The 13056-nt window shown below is 46.2% G+C and overlaps 1 protein-coding gene and 1 non-coding gene across 8 annotated transcripts in view; one reads left to right on the top strand and one right to left on the bottom strand.

The window, feature by feature from the left end:
• CC2D2A (coiled-coil and C2 domain containing 2A) overlaps nucleotides 1–13056 on the top strand; it is a 131294-nt gene that overhangs the window by 8464 nt on the left and 109774 nt on the right. For 2 of the 7 annotated variants that reach the window (XM_027545064.1, XM_027545065.1), the window contains exons 1-3: nucleotides 2993–3228; nucleotides 3313–3406; nucleotides 4512–4635. In XM_027545064.1, coding sequence (XP_027400865.1) covers nucleotides 3008–3228; nucleotides 3313–3406; nucleotides 4512–4635 — 439 coding nt within the window. In that variant the 5' untranslated portion in view covers nucleotides 2993–3007. Of the gene's footprint in view, nucleotides 1–1815; nucleotides 1900–2740; nucleotides 2919–2992; nucleotides 3229–3312; nucleotides 3475–4511; nucleotides 4636–13056 lie in introns of those variants that run through there. The other 5 variants (XM_027545066.1, XM_027545070.1, XM_027545069.1 and 2 more) reach the window with 5 other exon arrangements.
• Nucleotides 6989–7059, bottom strand: TRNAG-CCC. The gene has a single exon. It is a non-coding gene; the product is annotated as a tRNA-Gly (tRNA).

Raw genomic sequence — 13056 nt, forward strand, 5'->3', positions numbered from 1 at the left:
AGCAGAGGAGGAAGCCCAGCTCCAGTTTGGAGATTATAGACCACCAAACAGAAAAGAAAGTATTCCTCTCAGTCTTTGCTTCTCTCTTGGCTCCAGAGCTCAGTAACTTGAGACCACAGAGGCAGAAATGGGACAATATGCTGTTTTCAATAGGTACTTCACAAGCCTGAAGGAATCCAGATCAGACCAGAAAGACTCACTTTAAGCAAGATAAGTACTAACAACTTACTTCCATCTACCTGTGTTTATTCATTCATGCAACAAAGATGGATTGTGCCTCTGGTCCCTGGCACTTCAACACTGAACAAAACCCTGAGTCCTCTTGGAATTCACATTCGGTCTAATTTGAGATCCTTCTGCACAGCTTTCCATTGATGGAGGATCAAAACTTGATTGGAAAGCCAAAAAAAAAAAAAAATTATGAAGATTTCTCACAAGTCCGTTCTAAGTCAATAAGAACTTTGATTTGAATTAAGAGCCACAGTTGCACACTCAACATTAATGTCTTATAATCCAAGTTGGTGAATTCCTGGTAGGCCCTGAAGAAGAAGGCTTAAAAGAGGGTGGGGCTCGCACCCAGCGGACATCAGTTGGATCAGGTCCTGTAGACAAAGGCCGTGCCCCTTCCCTGGCCGGGACCTCAGTTCCCTCCGCAGTTAAGGCTCAGGTCTCCTCTAACTGAGGCCAAGCACACTGAGGTGTGGTTAGAGCCCAGCCCAGCAAACTGTGTGCCATTTCTTTGAAACCTTACATGATTCAAATCCATGCTTTGTGTTCCAAATTCCAGCAGAAGTACCAAAATTTCCCAATTTCAGGAAAAAAATGTCAAATAAATCTGGTATCGCAGGAGAGGTTCTAGATTCATCCCGCAACCTCTTTTACACCCAGAGGTGCTTGTGCTCTGGTTTGAAAAAGTCAGACTAGAAAACTTTAAAGCTGGAAACTAGAGAAGCTTCAGTTTTAAAAACTTTTGACCACAAATTTAGAAAGCATCATGTAGAAAAAGAAACCAAATTGGCACTCTTACAGGATTTCTCCCTTTTCAAAAAGACCTGCAAAAATTTCCATTAAGTCCGAACATCCATGGTGATTTCACACGTACCTTCATTAACCTTTACTGGCTTGTAAGGCTGGGAGCAGAGAAGCCCAAGCCTGGAAACCCTTAGGCTGATTCTGTCTTTTTGGGCTCGGGGCCTCCATCTGGGTCAGAACATCAGTCCTGGCAGATCCACTTGCTGGTGGCCTTCATGACATTATGACTTTTGAAGGAAGTCACCAGGCACCTCTTGTGCCCACAAGACCTGGAACATAGTGAAAGTGAAAAAGTCACTCAGTCACGTCTGACTCTTTGCAACCCCGTGGACTATACAGTCCATGGAATTCTCCAGGCTAGAATACAGGAGTGGGTGGCCTTTCCCTTTTCCAGGGCATCTTCCCAACCCAGGGATCGAACCCAAGTCTCCCGCATTTCAGGTGAATTCTTTTACCATCTGAGCCACAAGAAAAGCCCCCTGGAACATGCCCCAGGCCTGAATGGGCACCTGGGGCCATGGAATCTCCAACACCATCTCATTGACCATCTTTCCATTTGGATACAACTTTTCAAGAATGTGTCTCTTTGGAGCAAAGCAGATGGTGGCTGTGTAGCTCTGTCAACTGCCCCTTCAGCCACATTCAGCATCAGGGGGTGTAGGGTCCAGGCCAAAGCGGTCATTGGAACACCTAAGAATCCCACCCCTCTTCCTTTCTTGCCATTTTTTCCCGATTTACACATACGCATTAAGTGACCACACTTCCATTTGCATTTTCACAAAGGAGTTCATTGACGACGGTGAGGATGCAGAAGAGGAAAGACAGAAGAAGCCCTTGAAGATTCCAAGACAAAAAAGAAAGAAGCAGGTAGGGACGGCAGAAGCCCGCGTCTGCCTACTGGGCTGTCGGTTAAGAGCCCACCGCATCCAGAGGGGCCGCGCGGCCTCCCGCGGGCACCAGCACTTGGGATTCTCTGGAGGAGACAGGGATGCGGGTGGGTGGTCCAGGTGAAGGACCCCGTGGGGCCTCATGGATGACCCTCACCATGAAGCCATGGGCAGCGTTTGGAGCATCTTTCCCCCAAGGTTTCTCCCATCGCTGGAGAGAAGTTTAGAAATGCTGGAAAGAGGCCCTTCGGTACCGTCATTGTCAACCACAAATCAGCACTTGCCATGGCTGCTTGCCATCTGCCTCTACCAGGATGAAAGCACGTGCTGCTGTACCTACTGACCTCCAACATCCCCTTTAGTTCAGGGTGGAGAGCAGACAGGAGGCGCTCTGTGCTCTGGGAAACTGGCAGGATAGGTCTTTACATAGTCAGATGTTCTCAGGAGCTGATTTTACGAGCCTACTTCTTATATCTCCTTGTATCTAGAAAAACACTAAACTCCCTCATGGTGACGATTGTTTCTCGTGACTAGCAGAAGCTTCACGAGACCAGCAGAAACTTTCTACAAAAAAATACGTGCTTGATTGCATGTACCCAGCCTTTACCAAAATCACTAATATACCGTCTTTTCCCCCTCCCTCTTTGGAGCAGCTTCTCAGAGCTATCAGAGGTGCTGTCTCCCAAGCTGCAGTCCTCATTTTGGCCCAAATAAAACTTAACTCGCAGCTCCCATATAGTGCATCTTTTTTTTTTTAAGTCGACATCATCATAAGGCCATAAACTAAGATGTGCAGTAGATGGCAGTGCAGGATAACAAATCCTGGGAACTCCCACTTTCTCCAACTCCAAGCCTAAATTCCAGCTCGGTCTAAACCAGAGGCCAACCCCCTTCTCCCGGGCGGAGTGCTGGCTGGTGGTCCCGCCCCTGGCCCTGCTCTCCCTCAGAAGCTGCCCTCCCTGGCTTAGAGCATCCTGGAGTAAGGTCCACCTTCTCAAGGTAAATAGATGCCCTTGCCAAGGAGTTGTCCCCTGCGGAGGGAGGCAGGAAAGATCTCGTGGAGGGGCGGTTTGCTCAGGAAAATCCAGATGCCAGCCAGGGAGGAGGGAGGAGGAGGGAACGCCATTTTGAGCCAGCAGTCATGTGATGGGACTGCCTGGAGGTGGGGCCAGGGAGGTGGGGAGGGCAGCGGGAGAGCTGAAGTCTGGAGAGAGACCCCCTTTTCAGCTCCCTGCCTCACCCAGCACCATCCCATTGGGACAATCTGGGCCGTGGCGCCTCCTTCTCTGCTGGTGGATGGAGCGGGCCGGTGAGGGTGGTGGGGGGAGGGAAGTGGTACCCGGCCAGAGGGCTGGTCCCCTGGCCACTCAGGGAGCTTTAACCCTTCCTGCAGGGCCAGCCGGGGGCCAGGGAGCCCCAAGGAGTCAGCAGATGAGCCAGTGTGGAAGCAAAGAGCTCAAGTTCCCAGTTCCAAGGCCACAGATACAGTGAGCAGGGGTGACCAGGGTGGATGTGCAGCTGCTGAGCCGGAGGAAGGCATGGGGATGGAGAGAAGGTGTGCACTTTCCAGAGACATGTCTTTCCTCCACTGCACAGGAGCCCTGATCAAGACCACGTGCAGTCGTCCGGGCTTTGTGAGAAGTCTGGGGGACGCTTTCTAACCCCAGTGGCACTTCGGAATCACGAGGGGATTTTTAATATATGTCAGATGCCTCAGGTCTACCCCAGGACATTATTTAAGTCAGAATGTCTGTGGTTTACCACGTGCCCGACAGGTAGCAGCGTCTCCGTGAATGGGCTTTTTATTTCCCTTAGTTTACAGTGAGGAAAGAAGGTAGGCAGTTCACTAAGTCACCCACAGTCCCGCAGTACATTGGGGTTCAGAGGCCAGCCTTTGGCTAGTCCAAAGGCCATCACTCACCTGTGGCCTCCATTGCTCCTTCTGCTCACCTGCCCACCCTCCTCTAAGAGTCTGGGGGAGGAGTCAGAGGCTGGTCTTTGCTTTAGATTAACCCACAATATTTTGACTGCTTCTTTCAAATGGGCTTCCCTGGTGGTTCAGTAGTAAAGTACCCGCCTACCAATGCAGCAGAAGCAGTTTCGATTCCTGGTCAGGAAGATCCCCTGGAGTAGGAAATGGCAACCCACTCCAATGTTCTTGCCTGGAGAACCCCAAGGACAGAGGAAGAGGAGTCTGGAGGGCTGCAGTCCATGGGGTCGAAAAGAGTCAGACACAACCGAGCATACTCTCTCACCAAATGAGTTAGAGCTGGGATCAAGCAGTCTGATCCTGACTTTTCTAGTTCCCTTTCCTCCAAATTTTTACAGAGCGCTACACATTGTACCTAGAAAAAGTGAAAACACTCATTTTATTTTAGGATGCCTGGGTCACTCTCTCCAACAAGAAACCTCTTAAAGAAAGGATCATCACTGCTTCCTGTGGGGTGAGGGGGTGATGACCACAGAGACCCAGGTGACAGAGACCGGGATTATCTGGATCTGAACAGGATCGAGGCCTGTCCCTTTGCTAAGTGACCCACCTCATCCCGAGACAGGATCTGAGTCAACCAACCTCTGACTCTCTGCCCACAGCTGCCGACTGCCAGCCGCGAGGAAATGGTGTTGGAAAACTCCCCTGTGGATGACCAACAGGAGCCGGTGCAAAAAGGCCCTGACACCCGCCTCCTGGGCATGACGAGCCGACGGGGACCCCGGAGTAAGTGTCTCTGTGTTCAGTTCATTCAGTATGTATCTGCTGCCTCCTGTGATCGGCACAGAGCAACACGGGCACTTGTCATGGGAACTGTTTTTTTTTTTTTTTTTTTTGGTACGTGTCCACCGCCCTCCACAACACTTCACCCCAGTTCTGAGAGTAAATTGCTAGGTTAGCAGGTGTCTGGGAGACAGGACGCAGACACAGGACATAGTTACATAGCTACAGAATTTTGGAAGCACTCAACGAAATTGAAATGGTGCAAATAATCAGATAGGTAGAAATACAAAGGCAGGTGAAATAAGCAAGGCCTATTTGTCAATGATGGGACTGGAATCAGATGTTGGAAAATCTGAAGATGTCTCTGAGGCTCTCGGAGACCTTGTCCTTTGAGGACCCCTTCTCTTATCCCTCCCCCAACCCCTCCCACAACACATACACACTCAATTTACCCTCCAGGAACCGTGGCCTGTATTTTACCACAGGATTACTCTTCTTCATCACAGTGACCATCATTCATTATCTGCTCATTGTAGGGAAAATTATTACTCCTCACTTGTTTCTTAAAAAAAAAAAAATCTATTTACTTAATTATTTGGCTGCTTCGGGTCTTAATTGCGACACATGGGATCTTCGATCTTTGTTGCAGCATGAAGGATCTCTAGTTGTGGCATGTGAGATCTGCCCCTGACCAGCGATTGAACCGGGCTCCCTGCATTGGGGAATCTTAGCCACTGGACCGCCAGGGAAGTCCTTGTTCCTTTTTTTGAACAATGGATTAGACCAGAGAAGGAAGTGGGTTACACTTCTTAACTGTTACATAATTATTACTCAGTTGTTACCCTATTTCCCTGTAACTAAGCTGGGGAGTAAAGTGCCTATTGGAAATTAGAGAGCTTTGGGAAGCAAGCTCATCTGAAGTCCGACCCTAAGAAAAATGGGGTTCCCGTCTGAGAGCAATAACGCAATAGGACTGGTACAAGTGACTAGAGCAGAACCAGGCTTCAGACCACGCAGCTGCTTCCGGTCCTAAACGCACGGAACTGTTCATTACCGAAGATTACAGTGTATCTTAGTGTGCTCAGGCTGCCCGAATATACTGTACCATAGCCTGGATGGCGCCAAAAAAAACCCAAACTTTTGTTTTCTCACAAATTCTGGAGGCTGGAAGTCCACGATCAAGGTGCCCATGGGGTCAGTGTCCAGTGAGGCCTTTCTTCCTGTCTTGTAGGTGGCTGCCATCTCCCTGTGTATTCCCTCTGGTGTCTCCTCTTAGAAGGACACTAACCCTTTTGCATTGGGGCCCCATCACATAACCTCTTCATGACCTCTTTAGAGGCCCTATCCCCAAATACAGTCACACTGAGGGTCAGGGCTTCAACTTATAAATGTGGGGACAGTTCAGTCCATAGCACAACTATGGAATATTTAATTACCTATTTTAAGCTCAGGGGGGAAAAAAATGTCAGAATGTGTCTAGGAATAAAGGCTCTGTGAAATGTGAATTCTTTCCTTCTTTCTAAAATGGGAGAGATAACACTTCGGTGTCACCATGGGGTTGATTGTGGGGATCAAATCAAGAGGATGTGCAAACATTTTAAATAGTGTGTGCTGTTTTATCGGTGTCACCATGGGGTTGATTGTGAGGATCAAATCAAGAGGATGTGCAAACATTTTAAATAGTGTGTGCTGTTTTAAATGTTTAAATAATATGCATTAGTATTCTAAGTTGGAGATTGAAATGGCAACCCACTCCAGTATTCTTGCCTGGAAAAATCCCATGGACATAGGAGCCTGGGGGGCTACAGTCCATGGGGTCACGAAGAGTCAGATACAGCTGAGCACTCGTCAGCAGCAGCATTCTAAATAGATAAATACACAGTAAATAAGGGGTTTAGAGGAGGGTAAGGGCTTACCAGGTGGCACTAGTGGTAAACAACCCATCTGCCAATGCAGGAGACACAGAGATATGGGTTCAATCCCCATTTGGGAAGATCCCCTGGAGAAGGAAATGGCAACCCACTCCAGTATCCTTGCCTGGAAAATTCCATGGACAGAGGAGCCCGATGGGCTACAGTCCATGGGGTCGCAGAGTGTCAGACACGACTGTGCACACATCTAGTAGTATAGTGAAAAGTGAAACTGAAAGTCACTCAGTCATGTTCGACTCTTTGCGACCCCATGGTATATACAGTCCATGGAATTCTCCAGACCAGAATACTGGAGCGGGCAGCCTTTCCTTTCTCCAGGGAATCTTCCCAACCAACAGATTGAACCCTGGTCTCCCACACTGCAGGCGGATTCTTTACCAGCTGAGCCACAAGAGAAGCCCAAAACAAACACAACCATCATCTGGTGCACTGGCCGGGAATCGAACCCGGGTCTCCCACATGGGAGGCGAGAATTCTACCTCTGAACCACCAATGCGGTAGTATAGTAGACAGAGATAAAAGACAATCTATGCATTAGTCCAAAAGAAAAAGATTAAAACCACTATGTATGATTTGAAGAGGGAAGGGACGATCCAATGCTAAGGTGTGCCTGCCTGAGAAAGGTTGTGACCAGCTGGCCGCTCAGGGCAGAGCTGGAGGCTGATGCTGATTCGGCAGCACTGGGGAGCGAGATGTAGAGAAAACCCGGAATGAGGTGGGGGCACTGGCTGGATGAGCAGCCTGAGTGGACAGGCATCCTTCAGAAACGAGAGGTCAAGACCAGCAGGAAGTGGTCAGTGGTCAAGAGGGCAGATCAGGTCTCATTCACTGTGTCAATGCAGGTCAGAGTGAGAGGCAGATGCGTTCGAGGAATGAGGATCCCAAGGAGACTCTGCCTAAGACAGGCGTACATCAGAAGCCATATAGGACGTGCAGGAATCTCCATGGGGGGGTCCTGGGGACCGAGGGCTCCAGACCGAGAGCTCTGAAACACAAAAACGAGTGCAGAAAACGGTGCATCTGAAAGCTACTGTGTCTCTTTTTTGAAGTTATTTGTTATTGGATTATAGTTGCTTAACCATGTTGTGTTAGCTTCTGCGGTACATCAAAATGAATCAGACATATGTATACTTACGTCCCCTCCTTTTAAAGGTCCCTTCCCATTCACGTGACCACAGAGCATTAAGTAGAGTTCCCTGTGCCATACCCTGGAGGAGGACATGGCAACCCACTCCAGTATCCTTGCTGGGAGAATCCCACGGACAGAGGAGCCTGGCGGGCTACAGTCCATGGGGTCGCAAAGAGTCGGACACGACTGAGAGACTAGGCATGCACACATGCCTATGCCATAGAATAAGTTCTCATTAGTCGTCTATTTTAAGTTGCTTCAGTCACGTCCTAAGTCCTTGAGACCCTTTGGTCAGTAGTCCACCAGACTCCTCTGTCCATGGGATTTCCCAGGCAAGAATACTGGAGTGGATTGCCATGCCCTCCTCCAAGGGATCTTCCTGACCCAGGGATCAAACCCATGGCTCCTGCGTCTCCTGCCTTACAGGCAGATTCTTTACACTGAGCTGCCAGGGAAGCCCCATCTATTTTATACATAGTATCACTGGTATATGTGTGTCAACCCCAATCTCCCGGTTCCTCCCACCACCCGCTTGGTGTCTATACATTCATTCTTCTCTACGTTTGTGTCTCTGTTTCTGCTTTGCAAATAGGTTTATCTGCACCATTATTCTGATTCCGCATATGTGCATTAATAGACAATACTTGTTTTTCTCTCTCTGACTTGCTTCACTCTGTATGATAGTCTCTAGGTCCACCCATGTCTCTGCAAATGGCACAATTGCCTAGCAAAAGGGATTTCCATCATGCAGGCATGTTTTCTACTCGACCCCTTTTCTTATTTTTCCTCAATGAAACTGGAAACATGACCTTATTTCCTGTACTAACAACATTTCAGCTCATCTATTAAGGTTTTATATGTATGGTTATCAAAGGAATTTGGATATTCTCAAAGTAAATCTGATGTCACCAAGGCAACTGCCAAGAATCCTAAACAGAGTACCCTTGGGGACCCTATTTTTCATTATGAAAATTCAAATCTACACAGAAGTAAAAAGTATAGTGACGCATATATTATCCAAGGATTAACAAGATTTTGCCACATTTTTTTTCCTTCTTGTCTTTGCCAGAGAATTTTTAATTATTAAAAAAAAACACAAAACTTTCCATCTCAATCGTTTTTCAAGGTACAGTTCAGTAGAATTACCTATATTCACGCTGTTGTGCAATAGATCTCCAGAACTAGTTCATTTTGTAAAATTGAAATGCTATCCCTGTTAAAGAGCAGCTCCCCCCTTTTCCTCCCCTGGGCCCTGGAAACCACTCTCTGTTTCAGTGAATTTGACTACTTTGGATACCTCTTGGGCTTCCCTGCTGTCACAGTGGGAAGGAATCTACTTGCAGTGCAGGAGATGCAAGAGAAATGGGTTTGATCCCAGGGTGGGGAAGATCCCCTAGAGAAGGAAATGGCACCCCACTCCAGTATTCTTGCCTGGAGAATCCCACGGACAGAGGAGCCTGGTGTACTCCATTCCATAGGGTCGCAAAGAGTCAGACTCAACTGAAGCACCCGAGCACGCGCACACACAGATGCCTAGTGGGAGTGGAATCGTACAGTATCTGTCTTTGTGACTGGCTAACTTCACTTGGCATCATGTCTTCAAGGTTCACATTGTAGCTTGTGACAGGGATCCCTTTTAAGGCTGAATAATATTACATGTATCCCAAGACTACCCTTGGCTTATCCATTTATCCTTCATGAACTTTTGGGTTGCTTCTCCCTCTTGACTATTGCTAATAATGCTGCTTTCAATATGAACATGCTAATACCTCTTCAAGATCCTACTTTTAATTTTGTTGGATATATACCAAGAAGTGAAATTCCTGGTTCCTATGGTATTTCTAGGCTTCCCAGGTGTCTTAGTGGCAAAGAATCTGCCTGCCAATGCAAGAGACATGGGTTTGACCCCTGGATCCGGAAGATCCCCCGGAGAAGGTAATGGCAACCCACTCCATTATTCTTACTTGGAGAATCCCATGGATAGAGGCTACAGTCTATAGGGGTCGCAAAGACTTGGACATGACTAAACATGAGCAAGAACAAATATGACATTTCTAATTTGAATTTTTTGAGGAAACCATCATTACTCTTTTCCATACCAGGTACACCAAAATTTTTCATGTCCACAACAATGCACAAAGCTTCCCGTTTTTCCATATCTTCACCAACACTGGTTGTTTTCCTTTTGTTTGTTTGTTTTTTAATAGTAGCCACCCTCATTTGTGTGAGATGATATCTCACTGTGGTTTTACTTTGTGTTTTTCTAATGAGTAGTTGTAGCTCAATCGGTAAAGAATCTGCCTGCCGTGCAGGAGACCCGGGTTCGATCCCTGGGTTGGGAAGATCCCCTGAAGAGGGAAATGGCAACCTACTCCAGTATCCTTGCCTGGAAAATCTCATGGACACAGGAGCCTGGTGGGCTTCAGTCCGTGGGGTCGCAAAGAATCAGGCACAACTGAGCGACTAACACTTACTTACTTAATGAGTAGTGATGTTGACCATCTTTTCACAAGCTTGTTGACCAGTTATCATCATTGCAGAAAGGCCTATCCCTTGCCCATTTTCTGATCAGATTACTTGCTTTCTTGTTATTATTGTTGAGTTGTAGGAGTTCTTTACATATCCTGGGCAATAATCCCTTATCAGATATATGATTTGTAAATATTCTCTTCCACTCCATACTTTGTCTTCTTGCTCTGTCAACTGTGTCCTCCAAGGCACAGAAGTGTGAAGTATTTTAGCCTTTGTCTACTTTAATCCTCGTTGCCTGTGATTTTGGTGTCACGTCCAAGAAATCATTACCAATCTCAATGTCAGAAGATTTCCTCTGTGTTTTTCTAGCAATTTTATAATTTTAGGTCTTACAATGATGACTTCAATCCATCTTGAGTTTATTGTATAAGGTAAGGGCCAACTTCATTCTTTCCCACGTGGATAGCGAGTTTCCCATCACCATTTGTGGAAGATACTGTCTTTTCCCCAGTGAGTGATCTTCACATCCTTGTTGAAGATTATTTGGCCGTATCTGCAAGGTTTTATTTCTGAGCTCTCTATTCTATTTTATTGGTCTATATGTCTGTCTTTGTGCCAGTACTACACTGTTTTCATTGCTGTAGCTTTGTAATGTTTTCAAATCATAAAGTCTGAGCCTGCAACTTTGTTCTTTTTCAAAATTGGTTTGGCTATTGCGAGGTCCCTTATAATCCATATGAATTTTAGGATGAATTTTTTAATGAGAGGAATGCCATCGAGACTGTGATAGGGATTGCACTAAATCTATTGCTTGCCTTCAGTAGTATTGACATTTTAATAGTATTAAGTTTTCCAGCCTATGAATATGAGATGACTTTCCATTTATTTGTGTCTTTAATTTCTCTCAGCAGTGTTTTACAGTGTACAAGTGTTTTCCCTCTTGGGTTAAATCCATTCCTAAGTGTTTTATTTTCATGCTATTATAAATGCAACCATTTTCTTAGTTTCCTTTTTTAGATGTTTCATGGTTAGTGTATAGAAACACGACTAATTTTTGCATATGAATTTTCTATGCTGCAACTTGGAGAAGGCAATGGCACCCCACTCCAGTACTCTTGCCTCGGAAATCCCATGGATGGAGGAGCCTGGTAGGCTGCAGTCCATGGGGTCGCTGAGGGTCGGACACAACTGAGTGACTTCACTTTCTCTTTTCACCTTCTTGCATTGGAGAAGGAAATGGCAACCCACACCAGTGTTCTTGCCTGGAGAATCCCAGGGACGGGGGCGCCTGGTGGGCTGCCATCTATGGGGTCACACACAGCTGAAGTGACTTAGCAGCAGCAGCAGCAGCAGCAGCATGCTGCAACTTTGCTGAATTTGCTTATTTGTTTCCACAGTTTGTGCATGCATACTTGTGTGTATGTTTGTGCATTTGTGTGGAATCTTTAGGATTTTCTCTACAAAAGACCATATCATCTTATACCCTGAGGAAATCAGAATTGAAAAAGATATATATTCCCCCAACGTTCATTGCAGTATTATTTGCAATAACTGGAACATGGAAGCAACCTAGATGTCCATCAGCAGATGAATGGATGGGGAATTTGTGGTACATACACACAAGGAATATTACTCGGCTATAAAAAGGAACACACTGTGTCACTTCTAATGAGGTGGGTGAACCTAGGGCCTGTTATACAGATCGAAGTAAGTCTGAAAGAGAAAGACAAGTACCGTGTATTAATGCTTATATATGGGATCTGGAAAGAGTACAAATGATCCTACATGCAGAGCAGCAAAGGAGACACAAATGTAAAGAAGAGACTTTTGGACACAGTGGGGGAAGGGGAGGATGGGATGATTTGAGAGAATAGCATTGAAATATACACATTACTGTATGTAAAATAGATGGCCAGTGGGAGTTTGATCCATGATGCAGGGAACCCAAAGCCAGTGCTCCATGACATCCTAGAGGGATAGGATGGGGAGGGAGGTGGGAGAAGTGTTCAGGAGGACACAGTATACCTATGGCAGATTCATGTTGATGTATGGCAAAAACCATCACAATATTGTAAATCAAAAATTTACAATATTTACAAAAAATTGTAAATATTGTAAATATCCTCCAATTAAAATAAATACTATTTTTTTTAAAAAAAGACCATGTCATCTGCACACAGAGATAATTTTACTTCTTCCCCTCCAATCTGGATGCCTTCTGTAACTTATTCTCTCTATGTTAGTCTATTGGCTCTGTCAGTACTCTAGACTGGGGAGCTAATTAGCAGCAGAAATTTATTTCTCACAGTTCTGAAGCCTGAGAAAGCCAAGATAAAGGCAGCAGCAGATATGGCGTCTGGTAAGGAGGGCCTCCTTTTTGGCTCCTATGTGGCCGTCTTCTTGTGTTCTCACATGGTAGAAGGGGCAAGAGAGCTCTCTCTGGGGTCTTTTTCATAAGGGCACTAATCCCATTCGTGAAAGCTCTACCCTCTCATGACCTAATCACCTCCCAAAGGCCCTGCCTCCAAATACCATGACGCTGGGGATTAGCTTTCAACATCACAGTTTGGGAGGACACGGCCTACGGCTCTTGCCAAATGCCCAGGTCTGGATTTGTAGCACTGTGTTGAGTAGAAGTGGAGAGGGGGGCTTCCTTGCCTTGTTCCTCACCTTGGAGGAGGTGCTTTCAGTGTTTCACAACTGAGTGTGTTAGCTGTGGGCTTTTCATATATGACCTTTACCACGTTGAAGTAATTTCCTTCTGCTCCGAGTTTGTTGAGTGTTTTTACCGTAAAAGGATGTTGAATTTTGTCCGATGCTTTTTCTGTATCCATTCGGGTGATCATGCGGTTTCTGGCCTTTGTTCTGTTAATGAGGTGTGTTACATTGATT

The sequence above is a fragment of the Bos indicus x Bos taurus genome, chromosome 6 (assembly GCF_003369695.1).
Source record: "Bos indicus x Bos taurus breed Angus x Brahman F1 hybrid chromosome 6, Bos_hybrid_MaternalHap_v2.0, whole genome shotgun sequence".
Taxonomy (NCBI): Eukaryota; Metazoa; Chordata; class Mammalia; order Artiodactyla; family Bovidae; genus Bos; species Bos indicus x Bos taurus.